This window comes from Mesoplodon densirostris, chromosome 4 (assembly GCF_025265405.1).
Source record: "Mesoplodon densirostris isolate mMesDen1 chromosome 4, mMesDen1 primary haplotype, whole genome shotgun sequence".
Taxonomy (NCBI): Eukaryota; Metazoa; Chordata; class Mammalia; order Artiodactyla; family Ziphiidae; genus Mesoplodon; species Mesoplodon densirostris.
The window spans coordinates 64,934,633-64,953,799 of NC_082664.1; the positions used below are offsets into that span (position 1 = coordinate 64,934,633).

The 19,167-nt window shown below is 36.0% G+C and overlaps 1 protein-coding gene across 5 annotated transcripts in view; it reads left to right on the top strand.

The window, feature by feature from the left end:
- Positions 1-19,167, top strand: part of RALGAPA1 (Ral GTPase activating protein catalytic subunit alpha 1) — a 234,698-nt gene that overhangs the window by 55,903 nt on the left and 159,628 nt on the right. For all 5 annotated transcript variants that reach the window (XM_060096301.1, XM_060096304.1, XM_060096302.1 and 2 more), the window contains exons 5-10: positions 236-279; positions 1,709-1,886; positions 4,140-4,255; positions 7,404-7,542; positions 8,561-8,769; positions 11,434-11,673. In XM_060096301.1, the coding sequence (XP_059952284.1) occupies positions 236-279; positions 1,709-1,886; positions 4,140-4,255; positions 7,404-7,542; positions 8,561-8,769; positions 11,434-11,673 (926 nt within the window). The remainder of the gene's footprint in view (positions 1-235; positions 280-1,708; positions 1,887-4,139; positions 4,256-7,403; positions 7,543-8,560; positions 8,770-11,433; positions 11,674-19,167) is intronic.

The following is a 19,167-nucleotide window of genomic DNA, read 5'->3' on the forward strand; positions in this document are numbered from 1 at the left end:
GGGTTTGTTTTGATAGTATAAATCATGTTTAATTGCAATAAACCATGTGTTAAAAAAGGTGACTTTTTATATGCCCTTCTGTCCCAAGATTATGGCCAGAGGGATGTTCAGGTCACCAAGAATAATTTGGAGGTTGCCAAGGACTTGTTTTTAAAGTGTTTTCAAGTCTGACCGAGAGCTCTGACATTTAGAAACAAATAAGATATGAATGTTTAAAATCATGTTTTCTTTTCAGGATTGATTTTAAAGAAACTACTACACACAGGAAACTCCTTAAAGGTATAATGTAATTATATTTCTTTTCTATGGCTTTTTAAAAACTGAGTAAAGCATTCAGTCAATTGCTATACTGCCTACATCAACTTTTTCCTAAATAATTTTGAATAATCTTCAGTTCCCTTAATTGAAGTGAATTCACGTAAAAAACAGCAACATAGTCAGTATGAATGAGGCTGACCAGGCTATTGAAAAACTTTTATAGTTTTACGACTGCATGGACTCATTCAGCAGAAATACAGTCACCTCTCCATATCCATGGGTTCCACATCCATGCCATCCATGCCAGTTCCATGTAAGGGACTTAAGCGTCTGCTGATTTTGGTATCCATGGTGGGGGAGGTCCTGGAAGCAACACCTGCCTAGATAGCGAGGGACGACTGTACTTTGCTCTGTGGTCCCCAGAAGACAAAAATTATTTAGCCATTCAACAAATTATTCTTCATTTTATCATAGCTATTGTTAGATGTAGAGGGAAGTAGGGCATCTATTAAAAAATGGTTTTGTTTCTTTCTTTCCCCCCCCCCCCCTTTTCATTATCTCATTGTGCTGTGGTAAGAAAAGCTACCCAGTCCAAAAGCATCTTGGTAGAGGTTGGATAAAAGTCTCATATAGTAGGTACTTTTGGTGTCAAGGCTTGGGTATAGCAGTACAAAGGGATAAGCTTTCCTACATCTTCGTCCTGTTTCTAACTAAACTGTGAGGGTGGCAGCAGTTGAATAGCTTTGGCAGTGGCTGTTTGCAAAGCTACCAGTGAGGTTAGGTTACTGAAGAACTTTGTGTTTTACTGGGACATTAGAATTTTCCTCTATTTTCTCCTCTTCTCTTCCTGGAAGAGCATTCCCTTGATTTAAATGTGTATTTTCTGTGTATGGGGCATTGTTCTAGTTGCTTAAAAATACAGTAATAGGCCAGAATTCCTGCTTTGCCCTTTGGAAGCAAATTAAGTAAATGAGATAATTTCAGACTGATAATCTTTTTAAGGTTAAGAACATTGAGTTAGCAGTGTATCAGGGTCCCCATGACCATTCCTCCTTTTACCAAACTCATTATAGCGAGGAATAGTCATTGCCCTCTCTCCTTGCTTCTTAGATTAGAGTGGTGATGATGGGAAGGAGGGAAGTAAATAAGAAGGAAATGATTTTGACTTTTTACAAATGGAAATTATAGCATAAATAGATTACCTGATGGCTTTAAATAGTTAGAGACCAAGTTATTTTGTTCAAAATCCATAAATTTAGATTTATAAATAATGAGGTTCAGTAAATTGTCATGGTTATAATTCTCTCTCTGTCTCCCTCCTTCCTTCCTTTTCTTCCTCTCCTTTGCAGAGTATCATTCAGTAATCATCTTCTAGAGAATTTTGGCCTGAAAGGAAGAAAGTATTTCCATTTTAAATAAAAATACTGTTTTTCATTTTATTTCATTTTAGATTAGGCGGGAAGGTGTTCGTCTTTTCTTATTATGGTTGCAAGCTCTTCAGAATAACTGTAGCAAAGAACAGCTTTGGATGTTTTCATGTTTAATCCCTGGATTTTCAGCACCACAATCTGAATATGGACCTCGAACTTTAGATAATCTCATTAATCCTCCACTCAACCTTCAAGAAAGTAAGATTCATAAGATCTTTTCCATCATTAATTTAAAAATTTCTGTGTAGTTTGTTAATAGATATTTTTAAATGTCTGTACCTTTTAAAAAACTATTTATTTTTGGCTGCATTGGGTCTTTGTTGCTGCGCGTGGGCTTTCTCTAGTTGTGTCGAGCGGGGGCTACTCTTCATTGCGGTGGCTTCTCTTTTTGGGGAGCATGGGCTCTACGCATGCAGGCTTCAGTAGTTGTGGCACGCAGACTCAGTAGTTGTGGCTCACGGGCTCTAGAGCACAGGCTCTGTAGTTGTGGCGCATGGGCTTAGTTGCTCCATGACATGTTGGATCTTCCCAGACCAGGGCTCAAACCCATGTCCCCTGCATTGGCAGGTGAATTCTTAATCACTGCGCCACCAGGGAAGTCCCTGTACATTTTTAACTGGATAATCCAAGGCCATGTTTTTAAATGTAGGTTTTATAAAACCAAACTCACAGATACAGAGAAGGGATTGGTGGTTGCCAGAGGGGTGGGGGGTAGGGGTTGAGGGTGGGCAAAATGGGTGAAGGGGATCAAGAGGTACAAACTTCTAGTCATAAAGTAAATAAGTCATCGGGATATAATGTACAGCATGGGGACTGTAGTCGATAATATTTTGCAACTTTGAAAGTTTCTAAGAAAATAAATATTAGAAGTTCTTATCACAAGAAACAATTTTTTTTTGTGATTTTGTATGGTCACAGATTGGGGTGATCATTTTGCAGTGCATACAAATGTTGAATCATTATGTCATATGCCTGAAACTTGTATAATGTTGTATGTCAGTTATACTTCAGTAAAAAAGTAAATAAATAAAAATTTAAAAATTAACATGTAGGTTTTATCATCCAGGTATAATGAGACCAACAGATCAGGAGATGATTGCCATAAAAAAGATAGTTTGTTACTCATGTTCCCAGGAGGAGCGGGTGTGCCACACCAGGGAGGGTGGCCACACAGGGAAGCACCAGGGTTAGTCAGGCGTGGTGGGGGCTTGAGGGTAGCGGTGGGTATCATGGGCTAGAGCCCTTTTGTGGTTTCTGCAGGTGGGAATGTGTGAAGCAGCGTGAGCAAGTTGAAGACTGGCTAGTTTGGATAATTTTAGCAGGCTCTGGGGCATAGGGGTTGTCTCTGGTTGTCTGGTACTTAGCCCTGGGGGTCATTAGGTTAGGGAACTAGTAAGTAACCCTGAGTGTGAGAGCCCAGCAGAGGAAGTGGTAGAGATATGGGCTCTGGGTTGTTTGGTTTGCATATGAAAGGCAAACTCTCTGGCCCATAGTTTTCTCTAGGAATTAGCTAGCTCTTGGAGGGGCTTTCTCACTAGGGCCTGCAAGACCCCTGATATCAAAGTATTAGAAACATGTTTAATACAGGCCATTTTACATTTACATTTATCTTTAATTTTGAATTTTCATGTATCAGCTTGTATCCTTGAGCTAATTTGGATGTACATTGACGTACAAGTATGTTTTACTTTGTGCAAAGAGGACTAAAAAAAATCCATCTCTTTGGGCTTAATTACTTGGCTGCTGTTTACTGGGAAATAGGTTTAGGGACCTGCCTATGCTAAACCAGGTACTGATTGTGTTGCCTGGGAAATATTTAAGAAAATTTAGCTAGTTGTGGGTTGATTTTCTTGAATTTGCTTTTGTTATAATCAATGTTTTTGAATATGTGAAAAGTTTAAAAATGTGAAAGTTTCTTATTTTACAAGTGGACTTTCATAATCAAGAAACTAAGATGCCAACTTCTCTTTCTTTTTGAGAGGGAATTAGTATTTCATCCTTTGAATAAAGCGGCTACCTTAAAGAGTAAGCATGGTCATTACCTAGAGTAATCAGATTGTTCTTTAATTGATGAATAAGCACATTATTATTAATGTTTCTCATCATATTTATGGAATTTTGTAGTGGACACTCTTAATCTGAATTTTAAAATATCACGAGCAGTTCTTTTTCAAGTGAGACATTATTCACTCTTAATCCCTCAATATCTGTCCATCCCTGTGTCACATTTCTTCGATCAAGGGTTCATGAAACAGTTGATTATAAAGTTCATGGTTTTTGTGATGGGCTATCAGGATGACCTCAGATTTATTTCAAATTTCAATCATCAGAATGTTTTCAAGCAGTATTCTTTGCTTATCTGTTTTGTAGTTAAATTTTATTTGGGCCATATTATCATATTGTTAAATTTGTTTTGAAATTATACTAAACTTTTCTTTTGTCTTCGGATAGCTCAAGTCACTATAGAAGAAATCACTCCGCTTGTTCCCCCACAATCAGGAGATAAAGGACAAGAAGATCTAACAAGCTATTTTCTTGAAGCACTTTTAAAATATATAGTAATTCAGGTATGTGTCATCTTCTTTTATATCACCCTCCTTACTGTCCTGTGGGTAATTCATTTTTCCCCCCTTACCATTATTCTGTCACAGTAGATATTTGCTTATTTTCCTGAAGGAGAAGTAACAAATTTTTACTTTTTTGTTTTTTTAACGTAAATAAATTTATTTATTTTTGGCTGTGTTGGGCCTTCGTTGCTGTGCACGGGCTTTCTCTAGTTGTGGTGAGCGGAGGCTACTCTGTTGCGGTGCGTGGGCTTCTTATTGTAGTGGCTTCTCTTGTTGGGGAGCATGGGCTCTAGGCGCTTGGGCTCAGTAGCTGTGGCACACAGACTTAGTTGCTCTGCGGCATGTGGGATCTTCCCGGACCAGGGCTCAAACCCATGACCCCTGCATTGGCGGGCAGATTCTTAACCACTGCGCCACCAGGGAAGTCACAGATTTTTACTTTTGAAAATAGATGTTAGTATACCCTTCCTGAAATAAAAATCACTGGAGAGATTATGAACCTCTTAGAAAGGGAGCTGAAGAGAGAAATTTTTATAGTAGACTCTTTATGTGTATATACCTTCTTATGTGAGCCAGTTGGATTTACTTTCTAATCTTTTCATTTATAAGCAGTAGCTATGGTACTTTAAATGAAAAACTTTGATTTAGGGATCCATCTGCCTAGAGACAGCAACTGGGGAAGTGGACTAAGGGTGAGGTGGGGGATGGGGGAATGTAATTTACATTTAATCCTACTTGTACTTTTAAAATTTCTAGGTGCATGTAGTTTGGGTTTTTTTTTTGTTTTAAAGATTATTTATTTATTTATTTATTTATTTATTTATTGGCTGCATTGGGTCTTAGTTGTGGCACAAGGGATCTTCGTTGAGGCGTGCGGGATGTTTCGTTGTGGTGCATGGGCTTCTCTCTAGTTGCGGCATGAGGGTTTTTTTTTCTCTCCCTAGTTGTGGTGCGCAGGCTCCAGGGCGTGTGGGCTCTGTAGTTTGCAGCTCGCGGGCTCTCTAGTTGAGGCGTGCAAGTCAGTAACTGTGGCATACAGGCTTAGTTGCCCTGCAGCATGTGGGATCTTAGTTCCCTGACCAGGTTTCGAACCTACATCCCCTGCATTGTTAGGCAGATTCTTTACCACTGGACCACCAGGGAAGTCCTTAGGTGCATGTATTTTGTAAGGTAACCTATTCATCTCTATATATGAAATGTGAATATCCTCATTGATGAAAACACTTTTAGCATATACACATTTCTTGTAACTGTTCCAAACACAAAAGTTCCTTGTGCCTTAGAAACAAACATTATGAAGTTAATTTGGATCCTGAACGAGATTGCCAGGGTTTGAATACTGACTCTATATCTTACTGATAATGTGACTTTTGGCAAATTACTTAACCTCTCTGTGCTTAAAGTAGAGATAAAAAATAATACCTATCCCATTTTGGTGTTTGGAGCTTAAGTAATTAGTGCATAGTACTTAGAATAAACAAGTGCATGACATATAGTAAGTATTCAGTGGTGAGTAGTTATTGTTACTGTGATTATTACCAGTTTTTCTTTAAAAAAAAACCTTTTGTACTTCATATGGATTTTTAAACTTGTTTTACTGGTTTATTGAGATAACATTTGACATACAGTAAACTGTAATGTTTGAAAAGTACAATTTGATAAATCTTATTACATGTATACAACCATGAAACCATCACTACAATGAAGATAATGAACATATCTATCACCCCTAAAAGTTCTCAGATCCCTTTGTAATCTACCCTTCTCTACCTGCCCCGCCCCCCATCATCCTATCCCCAGGCAACTTCAGTCTGATTGCTTTCACTATCGTTTGCATTTTCTGATAAATGGAATTGTATGTTACCTCCTTTTTTTGTTTGTTTGTTTGGCTTCTCTTTTTTTAGCATAATTATTTTAAAAATCATATTATTGTATGTAACAATAGTTTGGTCCCTTTTATTGCTGAGTAGCTTTTCATTGTATGGATGTACTATGATGAGTTATCCAGTCACCTGTTGATGGTAATGTGAGTTGTTTCCAGTTTTTGGCTATTACAAATAAAACTGGTATGAATATTGGTAAATAAGTCTTTGTGTGAATATAAACTTTCTTTTCCCTTGGGTAAATACCTAGTAGTGGAATGGCTGGGTTGTATGGTAGGCATATTTTGACTTTTTAAGACACTGCCAAATAGTTTTCCAAATGGTTGTAGCTTTTTGTATTCCACCAGCAATGTATGAGACTTAAAAAGTTGCTTCATATCCTCACCAACAGTTGATATGGTCAGTCTGTAATTTTAGCCATTCTAAAGTTAGTGTGTAGTAGTAGCTCACTGTGGTACACTCTGGGCCTTTACTATCCCCCTACTTACATATCTTCCTCACCCTACTGGAATTTTCACACCCTGTATTTTACAACTGTGTCCCCTCTTGTTTACTCCCCTCTACACTTACGGATGTTGTCCTCACCCCTCTCAGGCTCGTGAGTCCCCACTGGGCTACTGCCTCTGTTATACCCCCTTCATGGATGCCTCCTGTGGTCAGGCTCTGATCACCTGCACTTGACTGCCACTATTTCATACCTTCTCTTCCTTCCTCTCACATATGCCTATTTTGTATGACTTTTAGGCTGAATTATTCAGGAAGTGGGAAAGAGGAAAGAACATTAGCAGCTTTGTCAGTAGTAGAGCTGAGTTTTAAGTCAACTTTGACAGTTTTCCAGAGCACATTTTAACTTACAAGATTTTTTAAAGATACCATGTATCCTTGACCTTTGAACAATATAGGTCCACTTATACACAGATTTTTTTTCAATAAATATGATCTACAGTACTACACAATCCACTGTTGGTTGGATCTGCAGATACGGAGGGCCGACAGTAAAGTAACACGTGGATTTTCAAGTGCACGCGCAGGGTCAGCACCCCAACTCCTGAGTTATTCAAGGGTCAACTGTATAATGCATTTGCATGGCACTAGACCACTTTTTATACGTACATATATATATGTACATACACATATATATTTAGCTATATATCTTTTCAGTGTAACAGTTTAATTTGTTGCTTAAGTAACCTTTTACAAGCTTGTTTATAACAGCTAATAATTTCTTTCTCTTGGAATGATTCTAATTGTTTGTTTAATTTTAGGTAAAAAGTTTAGAATGGAAGAACAAAGAAAACCAAGAAAGAGGATTTTCATTTTTGTTTTCACATTTTAAGAAATATTACTTGCCTTATATTTTTCCAAACATCTGTAAGGAGAATAGTTTATATCATCCTGTACTTGGTAGGTAGTCTTTGGAATTTTCTAAAATATTACACATAAGAATAAAACATTCCTCAGTGTAAAGTTAGCATTTGTTACCTGCAGAAAACTGATAACATTTAATTTATATTGATTAATTGGAGATATTATACCGTGATTCCTACTGAAAGTGCAGTTTTATTAGTAGAAAGCTTTCATTGAGAGTGAAGAGATTTTTTAAAAACTTAGTCTCTGGATATCACCTACTGGAGAAGTTAACCTACCAGAAATATTGATGATTATAAATTAAACTTACTAATGTTTGATATGATCTTTTAACCATGTTATAAATATTTTCAAAGGTCCCTCTGGGTTCAATTTCTATGTCTTTTGCAAATTCTGTATGAATAATTACATTGTCATATATTCTGATCATATCTTGTCCAGTATTTAGTGACTGGGCCAAAGTGTCTGTTGGAATCTTGAAGCTATAGCCTCAAGGACAGCTCTGGGTTAGAAGTAGACCTCTGCCATGTATAGAAGGCATTGACAGCCTGTATATGGAAGTGTCCTTTTTGCACAAAGATGTTTCTGTTTTAAGCTCCGCCAAGATTAGGCAGCTAACAAGCTTAGGCAAAGCCATTAGGGCTAGTAGAAATGATTTAACTTAGAGTAGCAAACCTTTACCATTGGGAACAATATTTGCTTTAAAAATAATTTTGCTGTAAAAATTCTCATACTTTGTATGATGTCAAAATATGTGTTTCAGACTTAGGTTAATTGAAGTAAGGTCTCATTAATTTTAAATGGCTCTGGAAGTTTCTTTGTACTTTTAATGATTTTTTAGTGATATTTTGCAAAAAGACATATTTCCATATATCAGCTGTATATGGTTCAGTCTTCTAAATCCCATGCTAATATCTAGCAAATTATTTTAAAATGTACAAATTCTGTTTCTTAAACCAGAACATTATCACAGTGTTTTCTCAAATATTTAAAAACATAGATTTATCTAAGTATAATTCCTTTCTTATTTTGGTTTTCGTTTTATTTTGCATAGATATCCCACAGATGAGACCAAAGCCACATTATATCATGATAAAGAAGGATGCTGAGACCAATGAAGCAATCTATTGTACAAAGGAGCCTTTCATTAAGGCTCGTGTTATTGTCATTCGTTGGCTAGTTTCATTCTGGCTGGAGCCAAAGCCACATACAGGACCTCATATTCCTGGGATGGAAGGTGAAGTCTTGCCAAAGAATATTCAGGTAATACACACATAGAGTAAGCTTTTTTAAAAAATAAAATTTATTTATTTTATTTATTTATTTTTGTCTGTGTTGGGTCTTCATTGCTGTGCGCAGGCTTTCTGTAGTTGCGGTGAGCGGGGGGCTACTCTTTGTTGCGGTGTGCGGGCTTCTCATTGCAGTAGCTTCTCTTGTTGCGGAGCACAGGCTCCAGGCGAGAGGGCTTCAGTAGTTGCAGCACGCAGGCTCAGTAGTTGTGGCTTACGGGCTCTAGAGAACAGGCTCAGTAGTTGTGGCGCATGGGCTTAATTGCTCCGCAGGTTGTGGGATCTTCCTGGACCAGAGATTGAACCCGTGTCCCCTGCACTGGCAGGCGGATTCTTAACCACTGTGCCACCAGGGAAGCCTTAGAGTAAGCTTCTTAAAGTTAGACATGGCTTTAGGGATTTGTCCACTGATTTCAGTTGCCTTAGTTGTAGAACCCATTTAAAACAAATAATAATGATATTTTCTTTGTATAAATGTATTTTATAAATCTGAATTTTAACAATTATTATAGAACCAATAGTTTTCTTAATAAAAAAATAAAACCTATAAGGTATAGAAGATAATTTCAGTCACATACAAGTCTCAGCTTATTTCTATATTTTATGTTAATTGTAGAGTACTAAAAAATCCTGAATTGTACAAATAAAAATATTCTGAATTGTGCAAATTCTTGAAGTTGGAAACAATTTGCAACCAGGTGACCTTCATAGTTCATTTTAGATTTCTGGGTATTCTCAGAGTGCTGTTTTAAAGTCCTGTCTCCATCTCATGTCACCTCTTTTCATGAAGAACACTGACTCTAGAAATGCAGTGTAAAGTTACACAGCTGTACGATGGAAGGACTAATATTTAAAATTCTATTATTTTTAATTAAACCATTTCCCTTTTTTTCACACTTCTTTTTCACTTTCCTCTCCTCTCTCAATGTGTGTTTTTTCCTGAAATTGTCTATATTGCAGTGTTTTTTAAACTATTTTTGTTTTCCTTTTCTCGGATTTTCTTATTTAGTTTTAAAAATATTTTATATGTGTGTGCTTTTTTTTTTTTTTCTGGTACGCGGGCCTCTCACTGTTGTGGCCTCTCCCGTTGCGGAGCACAGGCTCCGGACACGCAGGCTCACCGGCCATGGCTCACGGGCCCAGCCGCTCCACGGCATGTAGGATCTTCCCGGACCGGGGCACGAACTCGTGGCCCCTGCATCGGCAGGCCGACTCTCAACCACTGCGCCACCAGGGAAGCCCCTATGTGTGTGCTTTTTATACAACTTCTTAAATCCTTTAAAAATTAAGTGGAGGTATAAAGTGTGTTCATTAGTGTTCAGAAAATTTGACTTATATTCCCCCTGGCCTTTTATTTATCTGTAGCAGATTATGTGATGTGTTTTCCTCAAAATGTTGTTCTAGGTTGTCTACAAAGAATTTTTAAATGTAGAAACTCTCAAGCAGAACTATTTTATCTGATCCCAGAGCTCAGTAAACTAAAAATTAGAGATTTTTTAAGTTGGGAAGCATATTTGAGATCATTTACATACTTACTTAAACTCTTTTATTTTATAGGTGACAAAACTGCGACCAAATATTGAATAATGTACCAGAAAGTAATTTATCATACCACAGAATAGTGCTACTCCTATCATATCATGGTAGTAATTTCTTTATTACTGCCTTAGGCCTTTAACTTTTTCTCTAGGCTTAGCCATCATCTTCAGTCATGGTGAAGATTGTTAAGTTATTATAATGTAGAGTTTTCTAATATGTATTTTATTTTAGCTTCATTTCTACTTTTTCTGTCATAATTTTTCTTCTATTCCTTTTTTAAAATAAATAAATTTATTTATTTATTTATTTATTTATTTATTTATTTATGGCTATGTTGGGTCTTCATTGCTGCTCACAGACTTTCTGTACTTGTAGAGAGCAGGGGCTACTCTTTATTGCGGTGCATGGGCTTCTCATTGCAGTGGCTTCTCTTGTTGTGGAGCACGAGCTCTAGGCATGCAGGCTTCAGTAGTTGTGGCATGCAGGCTCAGTAATTGTGGTGCGTGGGCTCTAGGGTGCAGGCTCAGTAGTTGTGGCGCATGGGCTTAGTTGCTCTGTGGCATGTGGAATCTTCCTGGACCAGGGATCAAACCCGTGTCCCCTGCATTGGCAGGACAGATTCTTATCACTGCACCACCAGGGAAGTCCTCCTTTGTTTTTTTAAGTTTTTTCCCACCAGGGAAGTTCTCCTTTGTATAATTTTTGTCTAAGGTAAAATAGAGATGAATTTACACATTAAAACTTACCGAATAAATATTCCAGAATTAAGGTATATATTTATTATTGATGAGCTGAGCTGACTCCATTTGGCATTATTCTTTTACCCAGTTTTATTAGTAACTTGTTTGTTCTGCAAACATACTGAAAAATAAACTTAATTGAATAGATGATTAGTGAGTATCACTATATCACTTAGATATTAAGTTATTTCATTGCTATTTAACTATTTAGAACAGATTCTAAATGAAACTATGCATAGATTTTAAACAATGCCGTAAGTTACTTATGGAATGCTTTGGATTTTGTCAGTATTTGCTATTTGAAGACAAATATTGATTTAAATGGTTATGATATTCTCCCCTTTTTGTTTTTATTTTAGAGAGCAGCTGCTAGTTTGGTATCCAGAGAAGAAAACAAAAATGATAATGCCGATAAAGCAGATAGAACTACAGAACCCGAGCAGTCTCATTCCAACACAAGCACTCTCACGGAGCGAGAACCTAGCTCTTCTAGTCTCTGTAGTATTGATGAAGAACATCTCACAGACATTGAAATAGTTCGCAGAGTTTTTTCTTCTAAAAGAAGTAATGTAAACTTTGTCACAGAGATATTTCGTCAGGTAAAGTACCTCTCAGTATTTTTAATTTGTAATAGAGACTTTTGCTTTTAATATTGAATATACTGACTTTAAGCTATTTAAAATTTATTCTTCATGGAAATGTTTTTTAAAGTTCATATTTAGTTTTCTGGTTTTATTACATCTAATTCTTTAATATTTTCAATTATTTATATTTTTAGTTTATGGTAACTTTAGTTTAATAATTATCCCCTCCCCTCTAATATTCCTTCTGTTATCAGAATAATTTTCTTAGTGACTCACTTTATGGTTTGAAACTTTTCTTCCTACCATTTGATTAATAAATTATAGTAAAATTATGTTATCTTTCACTCTAAAATCAATAAAAAGTGGTTTATGAATATAAGAAGCGATGTTTTCATTGTCTTTATCCTCCCCTTGGAGGCTCAGTTTTGTCCTTTAAGGCATTCCGAAATTAAATTTGCTTAAGGCAGATATTATTTGGGGAATAAAATAAAGAAAGAGAGGGAAGGAAAACAAACAAAAGCTATTTCACATAAAGATAGCTAGAAATTCCTAAGTGCACATTCTCAATTACATAGAAATTTTATGGGAAAATAAACCTTATGAAAACCAATCATTTGCTCTTAATAGCAAAGGTACTTAACTTTTGCAGGTAAACATCATTGAGTTTTGTAGCTGAAGGGGATCATTCAAGTCTCACAGCAAGTAAGTGGTAGATCCAGGACTAAGACTCCCAGATCCTGGTTCCCATGTCAGTGCTCTTTATTCTGTGCCACATTGCCTTCACATGCCAGGGAGCTCTCCAGACAAAGCAGATCCTCACCTCCTGCACATTTATTGATATGTAAAAGAAAGCATGAGGCAGCATTAGCTTTGTCAATTTAAGTTAAAGAAACAAACTTGCTGTAGCATTTTGTACAGCTTTGGCAGTGATTCTTAGTTGCCAAGTTTAAGGTTTGTGTTGACAGAATATATGACAAATGTGAAAGGAAAGATATTTGACAAATATGGTTAGAATATTTGTGGGAAAATTTAAAGCTTAAAGAACTGTTCAGGTTTTCTAGTTCTTGAGTCAGCTTGAGTGTGTTTGTTTTTCTAGGAAGTTGTTCATTACATTTGTTTTTAAATACATTCTCTTATAATCTTTTTAATCTCTGGGGCATTTATAGTCATGTTTCCCCTTGTCATTCCTGTTAGTATTTGTTCCTTGTTTTTTTTCTTGATGATTCTTACCAGAGATTTGTCAGTTTTATTAGTCTTTGCAAAGAATGAGCTTTTGGTTTTGTTGATCCTCTGTGTTTTATGTTTGTTTTCTCTTTTATTAATTTTTGCTCCTTGTTCTTTCTTTCTGCTTTTCTTGATTTTATTTGATGGTTCTTTTCCTAGCTAATTAATTAGCCTCACACTTTTCTCATATCAGTATTTTTGAGGCTATTAATTTACCTCTTAATGCTGTTTTAGCTACAGTCTGCAAAATTCCATGTATAACATTTTTGTTATTATTCACTTCTAAAAATTTTCTAATTTTCATGTTAATATTTTCTTTGACCTATGAGTTATTTAGCAGTGTCTGTCTCCCAAACATATAAGATTTTTCTAGTTTTCTTTTTTCTTACAGATTTCTAATGTGATTCTTTTGGTCAGATAATATAGTCTGTATAATCAGTATGTAGTCAGCCTCCATAAATGTCCTGTGTGTTAGAAGAGAATGTATTCTTTCCTGTGGAATTCATGATTATTAAAGCTTGATCTGTTAGATCAAGCTTATTATTGCATTAGTCAACTTTTCTATGTTCTTACTTAAGATTTTTGGTTAGCTTGACCTCACAGTTATGGAGAAGGGTGTGTTAAAATCTTATATTCTGATGGTGATTTGTCTATTTTTTTCTTTGTAGTTCCATAAATTTTCCTTTATGTATTTTGAAGCTTTGTAATTAAGTACATACATATTTATAATTTTATATCTTCTTGGTGAGTTAAGCCTTTTATTTATGGCCCTTTTCATCTGTAGCAATTATTTTTGCTTAAAGTCTACTTGTAGTAGTCTACTTTATCTACTTGTAGTACATTTATACCACTTTCTTTTTATTATAATTAGCCTCGTATATTTTTTAAAAATCCTTTTATTTTCAACCTTTTTATATCATTACATTTTATATGTCTCTTGTAAATATGGTTGGATTTTTAAAAATCTTTGTCTTTTAACTGGAATATTTATTATAATTACTGATATGTTTGGATTTATTGATACTATCTTATTTTGTTCTTTTTATTTTTCTTATGTCTGTATTTTTTTCATAATTCTCTTATTTTTTGCTTTGTTTTTAATTGATGTTTTTTCATTCTGTATTCTCCTCCTCCCCATCACTTGGTTTGAAAGTTTTACTCTATTCCTTTTCCTTTAGTGATTACTATATAAATTTTAGCATACATACTTTACTTTCCAAATATAAAGTTAGTGTTCTTTTACCCTCTTCCTAATCAATACAAGGATCATAGAACATTATTACTCTAATTTCTCCCCCTAACTTATATATTGTTATTACCAAATAATTCAGTTCTGTTTTGCATGTTTGTATTTTAACTCCAGTAATATTACTATTCTGTGCATTCAATATTGATTTACATTTAGTTATATTCATCACTTCTTTTGATTATGATTTCTCCCTTTTCAGATCTTCCATTCATTGCGTTGGCCAAAAGGTTCATTTGTTTTTTTCCGTAAGAGGGCTCTAGCAGCACTTAGTTGTTTTTAACTTCATTTGAAACAGTTTTGTTAGATTATATGTGACAGTTGTCATACCAGTGTGCATTTAAAAAAAGACTTATCAAAATTGATGAATTTTTGTGTAGCCATTTTAATATTGAAGATAGAAGAAAAAAGCAACATTTTCAGCATATTATGCTTTACTATTTCAAGAAAGGTAAAAACGCAACTGAAATGCAAAGAAAAAGATTTCTGTGGTGTTTGAAGAAGGTGCTGTGACCTATCAAACAAGTCAAAAGTGGTTTGCAGGGACTTCCCTGGTGGTCCAGTGGTTAAGACTCCACGCTCCCAATGCAGGGGGCCCGGGTTCTATCCCTGGTCAGGGAACTAGATCCCACATACCGCAACCAAGACCCCACACACCACAACTAAGACCTGGCGCAGCCAAATACATAAATAAATATTTTTTTTAAAGTGGTTTGCAAAGTTTTGTGCTAGATATTTCTCACTGGACGATACTCCAGGATCGGGTAGACCAGTTGAAGTTGATAGCAATCAAATCAAGACATTAATTGAGAACAATCAATGTTATACCATGTGGGAGATAGCCAGTATACTCAAAATATCCAAATCAAGTGTTGAAAATCATTTGCACCCACTTGGTTATGTTCATTGCTTTGATATTTGGGTTCCACATAAGTTAAGCGAAAAAAAACCTTGACTGTATTTCCGCATGTGATTCTCTACTTAAATGTAATGAAAACATTCCATTTTTAAAACCAGTTGTGATGGGGGATGAAAAGTGGATACTGTACAACAACGTGGAATGGAAGAGATTGTGGGGCAAGTGAAATGAACCACCACCAACCACATCAAAGGCCGGTCTTCATCCAAAGAAGGTGATGTTGTATATATAGTGGGATTGGAAGGGAGTCCTCTATTATGAGCTCCTTCGGGAAGACCAAACGATTAATTCCAATAAGTACTGCTCCCAGTTAGACCAACTGAAAGCAGCCCTTGACGAAAAGCCTCCAGAATTAGTCAGTAGAAAATGCATTATCTTCCATCAGGATAATGGAAGACCGCATGTTTCTTTGATGACTAGGAAAAAAACCATTACAGCTTTGCTGGGAAGTTCTGATTCATCTGCCATATTCACCAGACACTGCACCTTCAGATTTCCATTTACTTAGGTCTTTACAAAATTTTCTTAATGGAAAAAATTTCAATTCCCTGGAGCCTGTAAAAGGCACCTGGAACAGTTCTTTGCTCAAAAAGATAAAAAGTTTTGGGTAAAAGATAAGTTTTTCAGGCAACTTCAATTATAAAGTTGCCTGAAAAATGTCAGAAGGTAGTGGAACAAAAGGATGAATACGTTATTCAATAAAGTTCTTGGTGAAAATGGAAAATGTGTCTTTTAGTTTTACTTTTAAAACCGAAGGCATTTTTTGGCCAACCCACCCTGCTTGTAGTTCATCATTTAGAATTTACTTTTGGATGTCCGTTGCTTTCAAACACAAGTTTTTGCTCTGAAAATGTCTTTATTTTGCCCACATTCTTGAAATACTTTTTCCCCTGGACATAAAATTCTAGATTGACAGTTATTTTCACCTAGTACATTTCGGACACTCATGCTTTCCCACTTTTCTGTTTTACATGGTTGCTGTTGAGATGTCAATCAACAGTTGAACTCTTAGTGCAGTTATCTTTTCTCTGGCTCTTTTTGTACCTTTTTTTAGCGTTTGGCTTTTTGTATTTTACTGTGGTATGTCCAGGTCTAAATTTCCTTTTATTTATTCTTCAGGGGATACTTTGGGGATACTGTAATTATGGATTAGTATAATTTGGCAATTCTTGAAATTTTCCAGCCATTCTCTCTTTAAACATTGCCTCTGTCCCATTTTATTCTTGCCTTTCAAGATGTGTGTTAGACCTTCCCACTTCATACGTCTACTGACCTCTCATATATATTTTCCATCACTTTGTCTCTCTGTGCTGCATTCCGGATACTTTCTTTCTAATTACAGCTGTTTCTGGAAGTTGGCCAGTCTGCTTGGTCAGTTTTATGGTCTCTAGTTCATTACTTTCATTTTATGTGTTAATATGAAACTTAGTTATTTTATATTGATTGATCACCCTAATATTCCTGAGTTCTTCATAGGTCTGATTCTGCCATATTTTGTTTCTGAATGCTCCTTCTCATGATGCTATATTCTCTTGCAATCTCTTGTAATATTTCTTGCACTATTTTGTGATTTCAGAAATTCAGAACTTTGATTCTGAGCTTTTGCTGCTTATGACTGTTTCTTGATTTGGTTTGTTAAAGGTTGACTGCTCCAGAGAGGAATTGCATTTGCTTCACATAGATGCAAGGAAACACTTCCAACTTCACATTAAACTGAATTCTTGATTTGAAGTTTAAGCCAGCCAGATAATATGAATGTACAGTATAAACCTGTATTAAGACTAGCTTTTGGTTAGTGTCTATGACGAGATTTCTGTTATCTACTTTGCATCTAAATATGGGCAGTTTTCCTTGCAGACTTTTAGTGAGGTGGGTTTATTTCTAATTCAGCATCACACTGATGATATATAGTTCTTTGGAATCCCAAATTTGTTTGGAGGTTTCCTATTGTTCTTCCTTCCTTACCCCAATAGTTCTGTAAAAGTAATTGGTTTCATTCAAAGTGAAAGTCAGCTTTATTGCTACACCTAAGACCTCTCTTGAGTTTGGACTTTATGTACGTTTTTATTTTCAGATATTTCTTCCTATTTTATGGCTCATCAGTGCATTTAAGAAGGTTAAAGTTTTTTTTTTAATGTATTATTTTTGTTTTTTTAGTTGTAAGGTTGGTCAGGTTACCTGGTCCATGACACTCTTGGAAACAGAATTCCCCTTACTGTATTTTTTATGATGCTCTTTATATTTTAATTCCTAAAAGTTGTATTTGGTTGTTTTTTTTAATATCTGTCTAGTCATTTTCTGCAGTGGCTTATTCTTTGTTCATATTTTCATTTTCTTCTTAATTAAAATGTATTAAAATACTTATTTAATATTCCTTATTCCAGTAATTCCAGTAAATTAAGTTTTTGCAATTCTGGCCTTGTTGTTTCTGTTTACCCTCATTTGTTTTGGATTTTTGTGTTAAGAGCTTACATTTCTTTGGAATTTTGTGGAAATTACTTTGAAACCTGGGTTGAAGGATGTGTTTCTCCAGAGAGGATTTGCACTTGCTTCTCTCAGGTGTTCAGGGGTCTTGTCAACCTTGGTTTACTTTAAATTACAATTCTTAGCTTATGATGATTCTCACTTTGCAGCACTCAAAGTTACGTGATGGCCAGCTTGAGAATATGAATTTTCAGGGAAGGCTCTTCTTATCTCATATTCCCCTACCCCAAGTCAACAGACAAGTTTCCTCACTGACTCTTCTCTGGAGTCAAGTTATTTTCTTCCCTCCTAGCTCACCTTTGTATTGAGGATATAGCCTTCATTGTTATCAGCTTTATACATAGGATTCTGATCTGTCTCTACCCTCTATACAGTTGGCCTTTTAAACCAAAGCTCTGGAGGCTGTCCAAGGCAGCACCCAGCAGCTGCATTGATTATTTGCCTCTCTAGATTAATACTTCCATTTTGTTCTAGACTCAGAATATCCTCACAAGCTGAGCCATTCTTTTAAAAATGTATATTATATTTTTTGTGATAATTTTTAGGTGTTCTGTGCAGGTAGATTCCAGGATAGCTTTTTAAAAAATTTTTATTTATTTATTTATGGCTGTGTTTGGTCTTCATTTCTGTGCGAGGGCTATCTCTAGTTGCGGCGAGCGGGGGCCACTCTTCATCGCGGTGCATGGGCCTCTCACTATCGCGGCCTCTCTTGTTGCGGAGCACAGGCTCCAGACGCGCAGGCTCAGTAGTTGTGGCTCACGGGCCCAGTTGCTCCGCGGCATGTGGGATCTTCCCACATCAGGGCTTGAACCCGTGTCTCCTGCATTGGCAGGCAGATTCTCAACCACTGCGCCACCAGGGAAGCCCCCAGGATATCTTTTTTATGATATTGCTGGGAACTGAAGTTCTCTGAGATGTTATTTTTATTGTAACAGCTATTTTTAAAGTGATTTTTAAGGTAAAACTTAAGGAAAAATAGATTTTAGGATGGTGACTCCAATGAATCATTCATGTTTTGAAAAGAAATCAATTTTGAAGATGAGATTGTATTAGGAAAGCTGTTTTTACCTGCTTAATACTGATGATAAAGTTGCAAAATTGAGAATCTGTGTAATAGTTTCTTTCCTGATTTTGAAGTTTCATATGTTCCACAATGTATTATAGTATAGACAGAAATATTCCATTAATTATCAGGTATATGGGCATAGAATGATTTTGCCCTTAGCAATCCCAGCTAGAGCACAAGTCCTTTATAGGTAAATAATTTTAGTAGAAATGTCTTTACTTTTCATCTTTCAAATAATTTCATCCTCATAGCCATTACACTTACTGTTTCCCTATCTGAACTTTTGTCCTTCAACCTTCCCCTCTTTCCTCTCTATCCTTCCCGCCTCCTCTTCTCGCCTGGCTACTCAACCTTTAGGTCATAGCTTAAATGTGTCTACACTAGAAGAGTCTTCCATGACCACCCTCACCCATTCACCCACCCACCCACAGACAGGTAGAAGCACCTGCCCACACATGTGCGCGCGCGCGCGCACACACACACACACACACACAGTAAGTACCTCTTTTTTAATGATGTTTTTGAAGGCTGTAGTCTTCTTCATAATACCTCTCCTGAGTTTTATAATTA